At 31.8% G+C, this 13777-nt stretch overlaps 2 protein-coding genes and 1 long non-coding RNA gene across 7 annotated transcripts; 1 reads left to right on the forward strand and 2 right to left on the reverse strand.

Annotated features, from left to right (window-relative positions):
• Positions 1-946: 946 nt before the first annotated feature.
• LOC143191321 (E3 ubiquitin-protein ligase MARCHF3) lies at positions 947-11580 on the reverse strand. Of its 5 annotated transcripts, none has more exons than XM_076396261.1 (6): positions 11456-11580; positions 5587-5804; positions 5362-5525; positions 5042-5235; positions 1332-1546; positions 947-1214 (listed from the first exon to the last, which is right to left on the reverse strand). In XM_076396261.1, the coding sequence occupies exons 2-6, from the start codon at positions 5699-5701 to the stop codon at positions 1054-1056; spliced, it is 849 nt and encodes a 282-aa protein (XP_076252376.1). In that variant the 5' UTR covers positions 5702-5804; positions 11456-11580; the 3' UTR covers positions 947-1053. The 5 variants fall into 5 exon arrangements, with proteins under 5 accessions (XP_076252376.1, XP_076252377.1, XP_076252375.1 ...); XM_076396262.1 differs by having other exon boundaries at positions 5587-5775; positions 11456-11559; XM_076396260.1 differs by lacking the exon at positions 11456-11580 and having other exon boundaries at positions 1332-1540; positions 5587-6016.
• On the reverse strand, positions 8317-13743 carry LOC143191323 (E3 ubiquitin-protein ligase RNF34). The gene is made up of 6 exons (XM_076396263.1): positions 13396-13743; positions 13193-13323; positions 12992-13111; positions 12386-12600; positions 12121-12325; positions 8317-8723 (listed from the first exon to the last, which is right to left on the reverse strand). The coding sequence occupies exons 1-6, from the start codon at positions 13500-13502 to the stop codon at positions 8545-8547; spliced, it is 957 nt and encodes a 318-aa protein (XP_076252378.1). The 5' UTR covers positions 13503-13743; the 3' UTR covers positions 8317-8544.
• On the forward strand, positions 11281-11659 carry LOC143191325 (uncharacterized). The gene is made up of 2 exons (XR_013004471.1): positions 11281-11421; positions 11480-11659. It is a non-coding gene; the product is annotated as an uncharacterized LOC143191325 (long non-coding RNA).
• Positions 13744-13777: the final 34 nt, after the last annotated feature.

Here is a 13777-nt window from a genome sequence, read left to right on the forward strand (position 1 = left end):
GGGAGTAAATATGAATAAGTCGGTAGTGGTTAGTCCAGGCGACTATGTTTACCAGACATCAGTGGTTTAAATATTATCGATTACAACTTTCGATTTTTATAACTTATAATATTATCTTATAAAATTCAGATCCAATAAAAAAATTAATATTACTAGACCAGAATTACATGTTTTATAATACAATATGATTTCCCTGTCGCAAAATATTTTCTTCTCAGCGCCTATTAAATAATTATTAAAAATTGTAATATAACATATATTTGCTCGCAATGAAAATAAATGGGAACTAAACATTAAGATACGGTGACAATTTAATAAGTACCTGGTATATATCAGATCTTCTGTCCTGCAGGTTTTAATTGCGACAGCTGTCTGCTTGTTGTTGACACACACAATACTTCGTTTTTTGTTATTAAACTTATATATACCGTATATTGACGTTTTATGTACAAACCGCAGTTACTGATTGGTAGACGTGCGGTTGCCTAATGTAATCATTTCAAAAAAGGATATTTTTTAAACAAACTTTTTCCTGTAACATATTAATTTACATGAAATTTCTAGGACGGTAGATATTTTAATTTCATCGTTGTAAAATATCTGAATCAGTCAATTGAGTGTGTTGGTGCTGAGTTCGCGAACAATTAACGATGCCGACTTGTATAAATTAACTATATAAAGTTGACGTGTGTCAATTTCAAAATAGGGTATGACAAACTGACAAGCAATAATGTCTTATTGTTTAATATTAAGGTATCCTAGCAACCAGACGTAATAGTATAGGTTTTTTGATATAAGCATGTTGATTTGGCGGTATAGGTGGTAAACAAGAAAATAAATAGGATGTGGCATATCATTGGTTGGTTGGGAACATGCGCATTTAAACTAATAATATTTTAAACACTTCAATTCAAAATATCGGAGAATGTACTTGCAATAAAGAATATTTTAAATTAATTAACAATTTATTGAATTTAATTAGTGACACATTTTTATATTATCTAATAAAATACAACTAAATAATATAAAAACAAAAATTGTTTACATAACAGGTCAGTGTTTCCTTCTGGATTTATGGGGTTTCATTTTGATCTTGGGCAACACAACTGTTAGCTTAGAGTTGATATTGTACCATTCCTTCCAAGCCTCTATGTGTTTTTGTATGCTCATTATGAGCCAAGAAGAATAAGTAAAATCAATGGTGGCCATGCCTGCTTATAATAATGAAATTGGTCAGTTGTTTGGAAAAAAACGTCCTTCTTTTCGATTATATTTGTTTGTTTTCATATGCTAATGTATCACGTTTTATACTAATTTTAAATACCACTTACCAAGAACGGCAGAAAAAGCTATGATATGTGAAGAAATAGAACCGGTTGTAACTATATTGTTTTTAACTAGTGCCTCACATACTAACATTAGCATGTATGTCGAAGCAACAGCTGTGGGAGTATATATAGCAAAAGCTACCAAATCAAAAATAATTTCTTTCAGATGTACACCAGGGTGACGCAGGAATACTAATACAGACCACGGAATACTGTACCTAAAACATGTGAGAACTACGTAACCCATAATTAGAAACAACATTACTGTTAATTATAATATTTATTAAAAATTTGATGTTGCTATAACCCGACCGATAAAACATTCAATGAAAGTTTGGTTTAGACTACATATGACTGGCTAGTTGAGCGCAGACGCACTTAAATAGAATGTTTATTGTTTACATGTGTAACAAGTCAATTGAAAAGTCCTGACACAGATGGCGCTACTAGAATTAAATCTATATGTTTCTCAGTTAGCCCAAACCCTCAAAAGATGCGCGTATAAATTTGACAACTGTCGGATTATTAGTTTGTGAATTATAGCCTTTTGAGTGAAGCAACTTTTGTTATTGTGAAAAAAATGGATAAAAAAGAATTTCGCGTGTCGATAAAATATTGCTTTTTGAAGGGAAAAAATACAGTCGAAGCAAAAACTTGGCTTGATGCCGAGTTTCCGGATACTGCCCCAGCAAAATCAACTATCAAGGATTGGTATGCTAAGTTTAGACGTGGTGAAATTAGCACCGAAGACGGTGAACGCGGTGGACGCCCAAAAGAGGTTGTTACCGACGGAAACATTAAAAAATCCACAAAATGATTTTGAATGACCGTAAATTGAAATTGAATGAAATAGCAGACCCTTTAAAGACATCAACTGAACATGTACATTATATTTTGCGAAATTGCGGCCTATTTTGAAACAAAGGACAAATCGTACTATAAAAATGGCATCGAAAAGTTGGAGGGTCGCTATAATCAGTGTATCACGCTTGAAGAGAATTTTGAAATGTTGAATAAAAAAAATGCCAAAAAAACGTGTTTTACTATGGTATGCCGGTGACTTTTCAATTGACCTGTTTGTTATGCTGCTCAAACTTGCTGTTATACCTTTATTCTTCACTAAATGTGAGATATTGAAAATATTAATGAAAACGAAAGAAACAAAATATCTGTATATAGTCTATATATTAAGTTATTTTGTACATAAGTCATCTAAATTTGTGACGTCAAAACGTAGCAATATTACCGCATCAATTCTGAGTTTTAGTTCAGTTTGGCTTTGACATACAACAAAATTCTACTCCAAATAAAATAATTATAGTACATCTAAAAACTACAGTTAATTATACAGCCACAATAGTTTATAGGTTAGAATTAAAACCTCTTATCACTATTGCTTTCAAGAATTTTGCATACGTCTGACAACCGGACGAGTTTGACAGGCTCATTCGTTTACGTGTTCGAACTAATCAGACAGCATTGTGTCTTATTTTTAACTAAAATAAAATGAGAAGGAAAGTATTGTCTGATTCTAAAACGAATTTACAAATTACGGCAGGCAATACATTAAACATCGTGATGACGTGTGTTCACTCTTATTTAGAATAGACTGCCATTATGTGAGCTTTGAAAATTACCGCATTCTAGTAATTTTGTTGATATCGTCACATAGAACATATAATAATTTTGATATTTATTGAAATACGTTTTTGAATGAATTTTGTATTAATAATATATGGTATACTAACAGATACTTACTTATATTAATTGATTACGTTATACTTACTTCAATTTCATTATATTTTTTATAAACATATATAAGAAATTAACAAGTATGTATATATATAACCATAGAAACGCAAGAAGATTCGCAGAACAAGCCAGTCAAGTAGTACAATACATTTGTCGATTTATAACCTCTAATTATATCACTGTTTTCAAGAATCTTGTGTTGGAACCCAAATGAAATTTTATAGGCTGATTCGACTGCATGTTCCGACACATAGACAGCGTATTATCTCTTTTTAACTAAGATTCAACGAGAAGGAAAAATCCACTCCCGTTTTAAAATTAATTTTACATTTTTACAAACAGCAATTGGCAATATACTGATGTAATTTATGACGTGCTTTAGCTGTTTTATTGGACGAGCTATATATTAGGTGTACAACCTGGTTTATGTCATTTAATTTTCGACATTCTAGGTATCTGAACTGGGCAAGTATATACGCCTATATACGAATTAACTTTTACACGAATATTTGGATATAAAAAACTAAACTTTAGATTTGGCCACTTATAACTATTTCCTATTTCAGAGCATATAGATATTTTAGTGGAATGAAGAGGTCGTCACTGAAACAAATCCCGTTTTTGATGGTCTTGAGAAAACCTTTTGGAAAGAATAAAATATTGGAAAATAATCTCGACTAAATATATTGAGTGAAAAGAAGATCATGATGAGAACTGGAATACTCTTTTGTCGAAAAAAATTAATAATGTCATTAATTTATCAAACTACCCTCGTACTATAGTGGAATTAACAAATAATAAAGCTACTTGTAAAAAAACGTTTAACTGAAGAAAAATTAATGTTCATCCCTATACATAACAATATTCAACTATTACTGAACAGCTTCTATGTATCAATGTATCTCAAATTCTCAACCAAATCTTATTTGATTACATAACAAAAGGGACGATCAAAAAGTTATAAAACACTGTTGCATAGTAAATGGGCAGATGTCGGCTCATAATTAAATCGTTTCTTATCCACAAATCTGGAGCAGCGGCTATTTTTAGATGGTCCCTGTAGGTAATTGGCAAATTTCGGTAATTTCCACTTCATTTTACGATGTTGCCATTTACAAGCGATAAATAACTAGAATCCAATAAACTATCGCAGCCATTTTTGTTTTAACCTTGACCACTGGTCAGTACCCTAGTAGTTCTTAGTAGCTAGTTTATATCTGCTTATAGATATAATTTTTAATTTAATTAATTTAAATTAAATTTTTAATAAATTTGAGATGTGTACAATTGTCTAGGTATATTATCGAGTTATTGTGAAGATAAATCGATGTAGACTAGACCTAGAGGGACCCGGCAAAAAAGTGCTACTTTACTTTACTCATGAACTTTACCTAACGAGTGGTATGCAAAAGAGTTTATCCAGTATTTTTTTTATAGAAGTATAGTTTGCTGTATTGTTTATATACTGATAAATAAATTACATTTGCTATCTTACATATTGTGTTATCGTCTCGTTTTCCCTTTTAAAACTATTTTAAAATTTAATACGTTTATAAAAGGTTCTTCATATTACATTTAATATATTATAGAAGATGAAAATTATACCACAAAAGGTTAACTTGAGTTCCTAGGGGAATTTTAGGTTAATTTGTGAATTGAAGACAATTTACTCCATTTATTTTATATTCTTCAAATATACCTATAATTTGCAAGAACTGACAACGTTGCGTGCCAAGCGTTTCAAAAATTAGACTCGTCTGGCTAGAAATCTCCCAAACGGAGCCTAATAACTCCGATAGGCACCCAAAATTTCACTCAAACTGAGACAATATCAATAAAAATTGTATTAGGCTTTAACTCACTAATAACACACTCACAAGCTGTGCACCTATTATCCTACTATTATCAAAATATTGTATATAGTACAATATCAATCTCTATCCCAACATATTAAATCTTACTTTGGTTCTCGAATAATCCTATAATGGTGCTGACATAATTCGCAGGAACTGTGATTGGATTCCTTAAGCCATCGCTCTAAACATTTCAAGTGCACCAGGGCCACCGTTCCTCGACATCTACACGGCGTTAACAAATCATCTATACTGTCAGTGCCGTGACATATTCGGCATATGAACTCCGAAGATAATTGAGACTGAAATATGTTTTTTTACCTAAATATCTGCCGAATGAATGATTAAAAAAGAACTACACATAAATTCATATCGTATTTTCAAATTGTTAAGCGTTTTAATAAATGTACAGTTATAAATAAACTCACCTCAGAATCCAACAGGGACACATACAACTCATTACACTCTAACTTTAATTTATTAGAATGCGCAACGCTTCTGACTGATACTAACGGATGACAAACAATATTGGTTTTTTTAAATAACTCATCCTTGCTATTTCTATATTTCATTTCTTCCTCATCGCTTATATCTAGAAGTTAACTTATTTTATTACTAAGAAAATTCAAATCAAATTCTTATTTAAAACGTACCATACATTTCACTGTTAGATGAACAATTGCTTGTCGAAAAAAGGGCAACATCCGATGCTATATTGGTATGCGTAGAGTCCTGAGCATTTGTCCTTTTACTAGATTTTTTCTTCATCTGCTGTTTTTTCAAGAATTCATAATCTTTCTCGGTTATTATGCAAATTCTGGAATCTTCTGGATGTAAATTTTCTAGATGGGGAACGTTTAAGTTGAGCAGACTGGAAGTTGATTCGGTTAGAATTATCGTTACAAATATATCTTTCGATTTTTTATTTGGTGTTTTTTTCATACTTGAATTTGGATGAAAATGATGGTGTCAAAATTTCGAAATGACAAATGGCACTGGAAGTGTTACCTTTTCAATTGTTGACCTGCGGGGATAGGTCCGAAATACACACCGCGTTTTTTGCGATGGTGAATTTACCGTGGCTGCTCACAGAAAACTATCTCGGTTAACGCCTAAACGTCATAGAGGGCCGATTATTGTAGATAGATCCCTAATTTATTATTGTTATTTTGTTGTCAAACGAAGAGGGAGATGACAAAATATATTTATTTGGTTCAATTAAACAAGAAAGCATTTTGAAGTTTGATTTTTGAAGAAACTCCAATATAGTGACAGCTGTCATTATTGGTGGTAAACGATAGTTTTAGAGATTTTTAAATGCGCTTAAGGTATAAATTGTTCATAATAATTAATGCACTGCCTTTACGGCGTTTTCTTTAAAAATATTACTAAACAACAGTGACATAAATCTTATTGGAAACTTCCTAAATGTTTTTTGACGTTAAAAACAAATAAAAAAGAAAAAAATCAAAAGCAGGTGTGTAACGATAATGTTCTATAGTTATGATTTAATTTAAATAATCTTAAGGAAATTTAATGAAATCTTAAAGGATCCGTTATTCAGTAATAAATAACCTGTAGAGCAGCCGCCTCTATTTTTTGTATATACAGGTCAATTGAAAACTTCCCAGCCTACCATAGTAAAACACATTTTTTGGCAAAATTAGTTTTTTTTATTCAACATAATTCCCTTCAAGGGCGAGACACCTCAGTGCCTCAGTTTCGTCGATCACCTCTTCATTCGACGTCCCAGACAGCATTCTTTTGAGATCTGAAAAGAGGAAATAGTCGTTGAGGGGCAGATCTGGAGAATACGGTAGATGAGGAAGCAATTCGAATCCCAATTCATGGATTTTTGACACGGTGCATTGTCGTGGTGAAGCAGCACTTTCTTTTTCTTCAAATGCGACCGTTTTTCGGCGATTTCGTCCTTCAAGCAGTCCAATAATAATTTTTCAAGGTAGTTAATGAAAACTATTCTAGGCGCATCCCAAAATACAGGCGCCATAAACTTGCCAGCCGACTGTTGCGTTTTCCCACGCTTTGGAGCGGGTTCATCGTGTGCAGTCCACTCGGATGACTGTCGATTGGACTTCGGAGTGAAATGATGGAGCCATGTTTCATCCATTGTCATATATCGACGCAAAAACTCGGCTTTATTACGCTTGATTATCTTCAAACACTGCTCCGAATCATCAACTCGTCGTTGTTTTTGGTCAAGGGAGCTCGCGCGACACCCACTTTGCACAGAGCTTTCTCATATCCAAATATTCGTGAATGATATGATGCACACGTTCAGTTGATATCTTTTGAGTGTCTGCTATTTCATTTCATTTCAATTTATGGTAATTCAAAGTTATTTTGTGGATGTTTTAATGCTTTCGTCGGTAACAACCTCTCTTGGGTGTCTACTGCGTTCAGCGTCTTCGGTGCTCATTTTACCACGTCCACACTTAGCATACCATTCCTTAATGGTTGATTTTCCTGCGACAGTATCCGGAAATTCGGCATCAAGCAAAGTTTTTGGTTCAACTGTATTTTTTCCCTTCAAAAAGCAATATTTTATCAACACGCGAAATTCCTTTTTATCCATTTTTTTCACAATAACAAAAGTTGCTTCATTCAAAATGTTATAATTCATAAACTAATGATCCGACAGCTGTCAAATGCATACACACATCTTTTGAAGGTTAGGGCTAACTCAAAAACATATAGATTTAATTCTAGTAGCGCCATCTATGCTATCCATGTGTCAAGCCGGGGAATTTTCAGTTGATCTGTTACTAAATGATTTGATATTTAATTGGTATATTTTGGAGAGTATTGCGGTAAATCTACTGAAGATACAACAGAAATATCTATTATTTACGTAAGTTGTACATTACTATACTCAACTTTCTGTGTATCATAAAAGTTTCATCGACTTCATGCAATTGTATTAAGTTTCCTTGATTAGTGAAATTTGATGGCATCAAAAAATAGCATGCAATTTTATTAATCATTTGAACATCTTCGTTATACAATATATGTAACAATTTGGAACATTTTAACACCATCTGTTGGATGATACGGTTGCAAGCTTTTCTTAAAGCAAAAGTCCATTTTTTAACTAATAAATATCAGTTAAAGAAGGCTAATTCCTTTTCAGTAAATTAAGTTGCAATGCCAACAAATTTCAAACTTTCCTTACATCATGTTTTGTTCATTTTAAATCATAATAAGTTATTACTTAAACGTTATTCATCTAAATGTCTGAAAATAAACTGACACTGACACATAAAGATTGCATTGCTCATTGTTAACTAGATACGTCTACCCTCTTTGACATTAACTCAATGCCTTTAGTTAATATATCTGTCCATTAATGCAAATAAATTTGATCAATTTTTTAAAGGGCTATATTTATTGAAATATAAATAACATATAAATAAGAAAAACACTGAAGAAGAGAACTTATTTCTAATAACAGTTAAATTAATCTACAATAACATTTTGGGAAAATGTTTAACACCTATATATTTTTAGTTAAATTTTTAACATCACCAAAAATTTTGATAATCACAAGGTTTTTTCTTTATTAAGGATTTGATTTTCTTCGAAACACTACACATTTAAGCCTTAAACGTTCTTACTACACGAACAACGTATTGCCTACATATCGGGCATTCGGCCAATTTTTTGCCACACTCGATACAGGAAGTAATATGTCCACATTCTAATAAGACACAGTCTAAAGGTGCATCCATACATAACTTACATAGTTCTTGAATTGGAGCATCTTCTGATAAACCTTAAATTTAAAAAAATGGGATAGATACTTGTTGACACAAAGTTTTTGTCTACATACTAGATGTGGCGATTAATAATTCTTAATTTTATTTGTATATAATTGATGATCCCTAGCCATAAACTATGACAATTAGGAAACATCCATCCAACAAGCTTTAAGTTCAGAGTACGGTCATCACAGACGGATTTACTAAAACTTGGAAGCGTATAAAGTGATGGCAATTTTCACTATTGGTAATGTCTTTGTTATATTTGGTGTATTGCTCGAAGTCGAAGATCAGATTATAACTTATAAGTCTTGCCCAGAGGGCGAGTTCACTCAATTCTATCACGACAAATTACCTTTAAAACCAGATGGTCAAGCAGATATCAATCGTTTCATACACACGCACAGGAAGAAGCCAAGATACAGAAGAATAATGAATAATACAAATTATTGATCTAGACTGTTTTAAACTGTGTTTTTTTAACTGGTATTTAATCTTCAATTTCAAAAACAGTTTGTTCGATTCCCTTCGATTCTTTTAACCTTCGGTGTACCATGTATGACACACCCCAGTCCTTAAAAATTCGCAACTGTTTTAAAATTTAAAAAGCGTGGTAGAAGACGTTCTGTGTAATTGGAGATGCGATGTTGCCGCTCCGATTTGTACCATTATGATAGTCAGGTGGCTACCGCCAAGCAAGTAAAGCGCATTTTAAGTGCTCGTGGGCATCAGACACCCCATCTCGTATGGCGCGTAGTTAAAGAGTTATATTATTACTAATTGTTACAGATATTTTCAAAATATATACTATGGCGCAACTGACAGAATCAGAGATATATAGAGCACTTTTAAAAGGAGATGATACGGAGTTAGAAAATGTGAATTCTGACCAAGAATGTGACAATTCTGATCACTTGAGCATGCAAAGTAATACAGACTGCGAAGTTCATGCTGAATTGCCTTGTTTTGAGCCAGACGATAATGACGATATACCTCTTTACATATTTGGCAGGTGTGAAAGCGTCAGGAAATCCCTTCTCGAGTGTTTTAGTTTATTTATATCGAATGATATGAGTGGCGAGGGTGTGAATTGCACTGAAAACGAGAACGAGAAAATTGATGAAGAACTAGTTGCTTTTAATGGACGATGTACATTCCGCAAGTACATCTCTTTAAAACCGATAAAGTATGGTATTTAAATGTATGCTTCAGTGGATGGCAAGACGTTTTGCACGCTAAATATGGAAGTATATTATGGGAAACACTCCAACAATAGTCCTTTTGCTGTAAGCATCAAGTCTTATGATCTTGAGGATCGACTAGTACAATGTATATCACAATCAGCTCGGAATGCTGCAGAAAATGTATTCACAAAAGAATCACAACCTTACAGTAGTGGGCATTTTACAAGCTAATAAAGTTAATAAGTTAACAAGTCGTGAACCAAATACATCTCAGTGATCTCAATTAAAGTTACTGATTACTATATTAAATTTAATGACTGTTTAATTCATAGTTTATGTTTTGTTGATTCCTAAAATAAAATTGATTGTGATAATTAAATAATTTAAACTGAATACATAAGATAAAAAAATGTTATTCCTGAGAACATAAAAGTTTTATATGTTTTTTAAAATTTTGTCATTAAAACTAATAAAAATGTTTAATTACTTCTGATTTTTATTTAAACATGTTGGTCATAATGTAGAAATAATATTTGATGCATTATGTTCACCAACAAATTGTCTAGGCTTTCTAATCATCTCGTACACGGAAGGTTAAACCGTTAAGGGTAGATTCAGTTCAATAAACTAACAAAAGAATTCTGGGCTATTTTTTAAATTAATTATTTAATTATCAATATTTTCAGAAGATTCTAGTTCATTTGTTTGTGACAGTTTTACAGATTAAAACGCCAGTTGGAGTTTTGATTTCAGTTAAGATAATAAGCCGAAACCATGAATACAAATAAAACGTGACAACACTGCATGGCCACCTCTGTATCACACCCAAATCACAGAAAATCCAAGACGAACTATGTCCTGATAATCTCGAGATGAGTTCCACGAATATAGTCCTCAAAATAATACATCTGTGAGGTAAGTACTTGGTTACATAGCTCTTCGTACAACCTATAAGTTCACAAAGACATGTTTCGCAGTATCTTCAGTTGGATGGGAATATTGTGGTAAACATTGATACTATAGATGGATTGTTATAATGCAGTAAGAAGCTTAAAAGAGTCTATTGCCGCCTCTTTAACAACGTTGCAATGCTTTTACAATGTTGCGTCAACACGGTGAACAGGTTGAACTTTTGGCGTTTCCAAATATATTCTCTGAAGGCGGAAAGAAACAACATTCCACCATAAGCATTTTAACTGCGTTTCACAAAAAAAAACACCAATAACCACAATTGGCTAGGACTAGACACTTTGAGGGGTGTAATTTATGACTGTATTTAGAATGTATGTTAAACAATACCTTAGATACATTATATGTGAATGAAAATACAGGACTAGATTTGGGACAAAAAAGAAATATATTGTCTGGGAGAAGATGAAACAACTGTGAGTTAAAAACTACTTGCAGATTTTCCAATTTATTAAAACATGCAGTTGAGGCAGCGGGAGTGCAGACGTCAAGACTTTATTGCAGTACGACGTAATCTGATGAAATATTGTGATAATGTTATATGTATGAGACACAACATGTATGTTTATTATTGAGATAAGAAATTCACTCACTGATATTCCTCTTCCCCTCCCTAGAAATATGAGCGAATGGTACCACTGAAAGGAATATTTTGATCTAACCTTTTCAAGCACCACCAGTAAACTGCAGGAAAAGTATCAGGAAAATTAGGTTTTGTTCATACCAAATTTTAAATGGTGTAATCAAACTCGAAACGGCAAATTCTTGTCAAAATAATCAATCTTATTTGAGTGTTATCTACCTTAGTATTATCTTATCCAACCTATCTTAATTTAAACATATATTTATAATTCTTTACTATTTGTACATATTTACATCTGTACTTAATAATATAAAATTTGTATTTTAGAGTTTTAGATATTTAATATATTTGAAAATTTAATTTTCTGCAATATCAAGTCCCTGAAATTAGGTAAAATAGTTAAAACCATTAAATACAATCAACAAGTGATAGCACTTCTTTTCTTTGATGTCTTCGTGGACACAAAAACTATAAAAACTAAACACTTTGAGGGGTCTAATTTATTACTGTATTCAGTGGACACAAAAAATATAGTGACTTATATAAATGAAACATGTTTTTAGCAGAGAAAATCAAGAATTATTAATTACCATGACAGGTAATATAACCCTAATTGGTAATGTTGCACTTGGATGTTCTGAACATGGGAATTCAGTGAAGTTATTTAAAACTTACCTTTATTTTGATTATTATCTTGCCACAGCCTCTGAGCTTTTTCTAATAACTCATGTTTTTCAATACATCCTCTGAAATCAACCCTATTCACTGTCAACAGAATTTTTAATTGTTTTGAGGACAATTGTGTTAACTCATCCAAGCTTTGGAAGTCTTCCAATTTTGGATGTCTTTTAGGTAAGGGACTGGAGTCTGGTGTAATTTGCTGAAATGTTTTGCTAGGATAAAATATAATATACATAATGAGGTAAAAAAATTAAGCAACCTGTGATCTGGAGGATTGTGTTTGATGATTATAATTTTCTTGAGATGTTGTTGGTATATCTTCAAAAGGAGGTGCCGAAGGACCAGGTGCAGATGTTGGAGATTGTTGTCTATTTATGTTAGAATATATCTCTGGTCTTGAAAGTGGGGGGCCATTGGTAGTAGAAGTGTGTCTATTTGGTGGTCTTTGTTCGGTGATGACTGACTCCAAATTGTCTATCAAATATTTTTTCATTAAACACTTTTAACTATATAAGAATGTTTTGTATTAAAAATAACCTACCATGCTTACATGTAACACAACTACCACCTAATAAACAGCAAATTCTAACTAAAGCACGACCGATCATTTTATTTTGGATAATCTAATTATATACTACCAGTTCAATATTAAATCTTATCTTATGGGCATATGTTAGTCAGGCTGTTTCAATGTGTTGATAAAAATTATATATTAGATTAGTAGATATCTTTAAAACATATTGAACTATATTATTATTATTTGGAATATTTGGTTAAATATTAAAAATAAATGTCTACTACATTTTTATCTATCGGTTTATTTATTGAACAAATAACTTATCTCATGAGAAAATAATATACTCACTTAAAAATCCATTAAATGGTTTCAGAGGATCCCCAAAGTTTGCAGTGAGTTTATCAACCCCTTTTCTTTGTTTTTCTGGTATATGCTTATTACAAAATAAATCAACAAGTTCTTTTTTCTCTAAAAAATTCAAATATGTTATCTTATTTATCAAATTGTATGGTAATTTAAGATAAAAATGAACAATAAAGCTATATTAACCAACTAATCCATAGGTAGATATATTATTTTTATTAAGATAGTCCCTCAATTCTTTAACTTTCAGCTCCATTAATTTCATTCTATCAGGGGGTCTTTTTATTAGAATTAAACACACTTCACAGTATAAAATTCTGCAATAAAACAAAGCAAAACAGTGTTATGGTTAGTATACTACATTTTGTTAAATGTTCAAACTAACTCACCCGTCTTTACGTTTCAAGCATTTATTACAATATTTATCTTCACATTCCCCACATTTTATTTTCCAGTTAAATAACGTGAAGTCAGATTTACACCTCGAACAAGGCATATTGTTTTTCCTTCTAATATACCTATGCCGAATTAGTATTCATATTATACATCTAAATTAATTTTGGAAATTGTTAAACATTTATTTAAAACTACAAAACAATTTGTCATTTTGTACCGAAAAAACAATTAAATATGAACTGAAATTATCTCCTAATTTACATCATTTTTTTGTTTTTCGTCTTAAATGACAGGATACATATCAGAATCAGTAATGAAGTGACAGAAATGACCTTGATACTAACTTGAAGTTAGAATTTTTGTAGATACAGCATT

Source organism: Rhynchophorus ferrugineus, unplaced genomic scaffold (assembly GCF_030347505.1).
Source record: "Rhynchophorus ferrugineus isolate W39M unplaced genomic scaffold, kcgeb_rfMv2 rfM2, whole genome shotgun sequence".
NCBI classification, from domain to species: Eukaryota; Metazoa; Arthropoda; class Insecta; order Coleoptera; family Curculionidae; genus Rhynchophorus; species Rhynchophorus ferrugineus.

Excerpts from the sequence above, each read along its gene's own strand:
- LOC143191321 (XM_076396258.1), bottom strand. The coding sequence starts at position 5,875 with ATGAAAAAAACACCAAATAAAAAATCGAAAGATATATTTGTAACGATA. Across the intron at positions 5,236-5,361 it reads TGTCCCTGTTGGATTCTGAG|TCTCAATTATCTTCGGAGTT; the intron begins GTGAGTTTATTT and ends AACATATTTCAG. Across the intron at positions 1,547-5,041 it reads AGGATTATTCGAGAACCAAA|GTACAGTATTCCGTGGTCTG; the intron begins GTAAGATTTAAT and ends CACATGTTTTAG.
- LOC143191323 (XM_076396263.1), bottom strand. The coding sequence starts at position 13,502 with ATGCCTTGTTCGAGGTGTAAATCTGACTTCACGTTATTTAACTGGAAA. Across the intron at positions 13,112-13,192 it reads ATCTACCTATGGATTAGTTG|AGAAAAAAGAACTTGTTGAT; the intron begins GTTAATATAGCT and ends TGAATTTTTTAG. Across the intron at positions 12,601-12,991 it reads ACCATTTAATGGATTTTTAA|ACAATTTGGAGTCAGTCATC; the intron begins GTGAGTATATTA and ends AATATTTGATAG.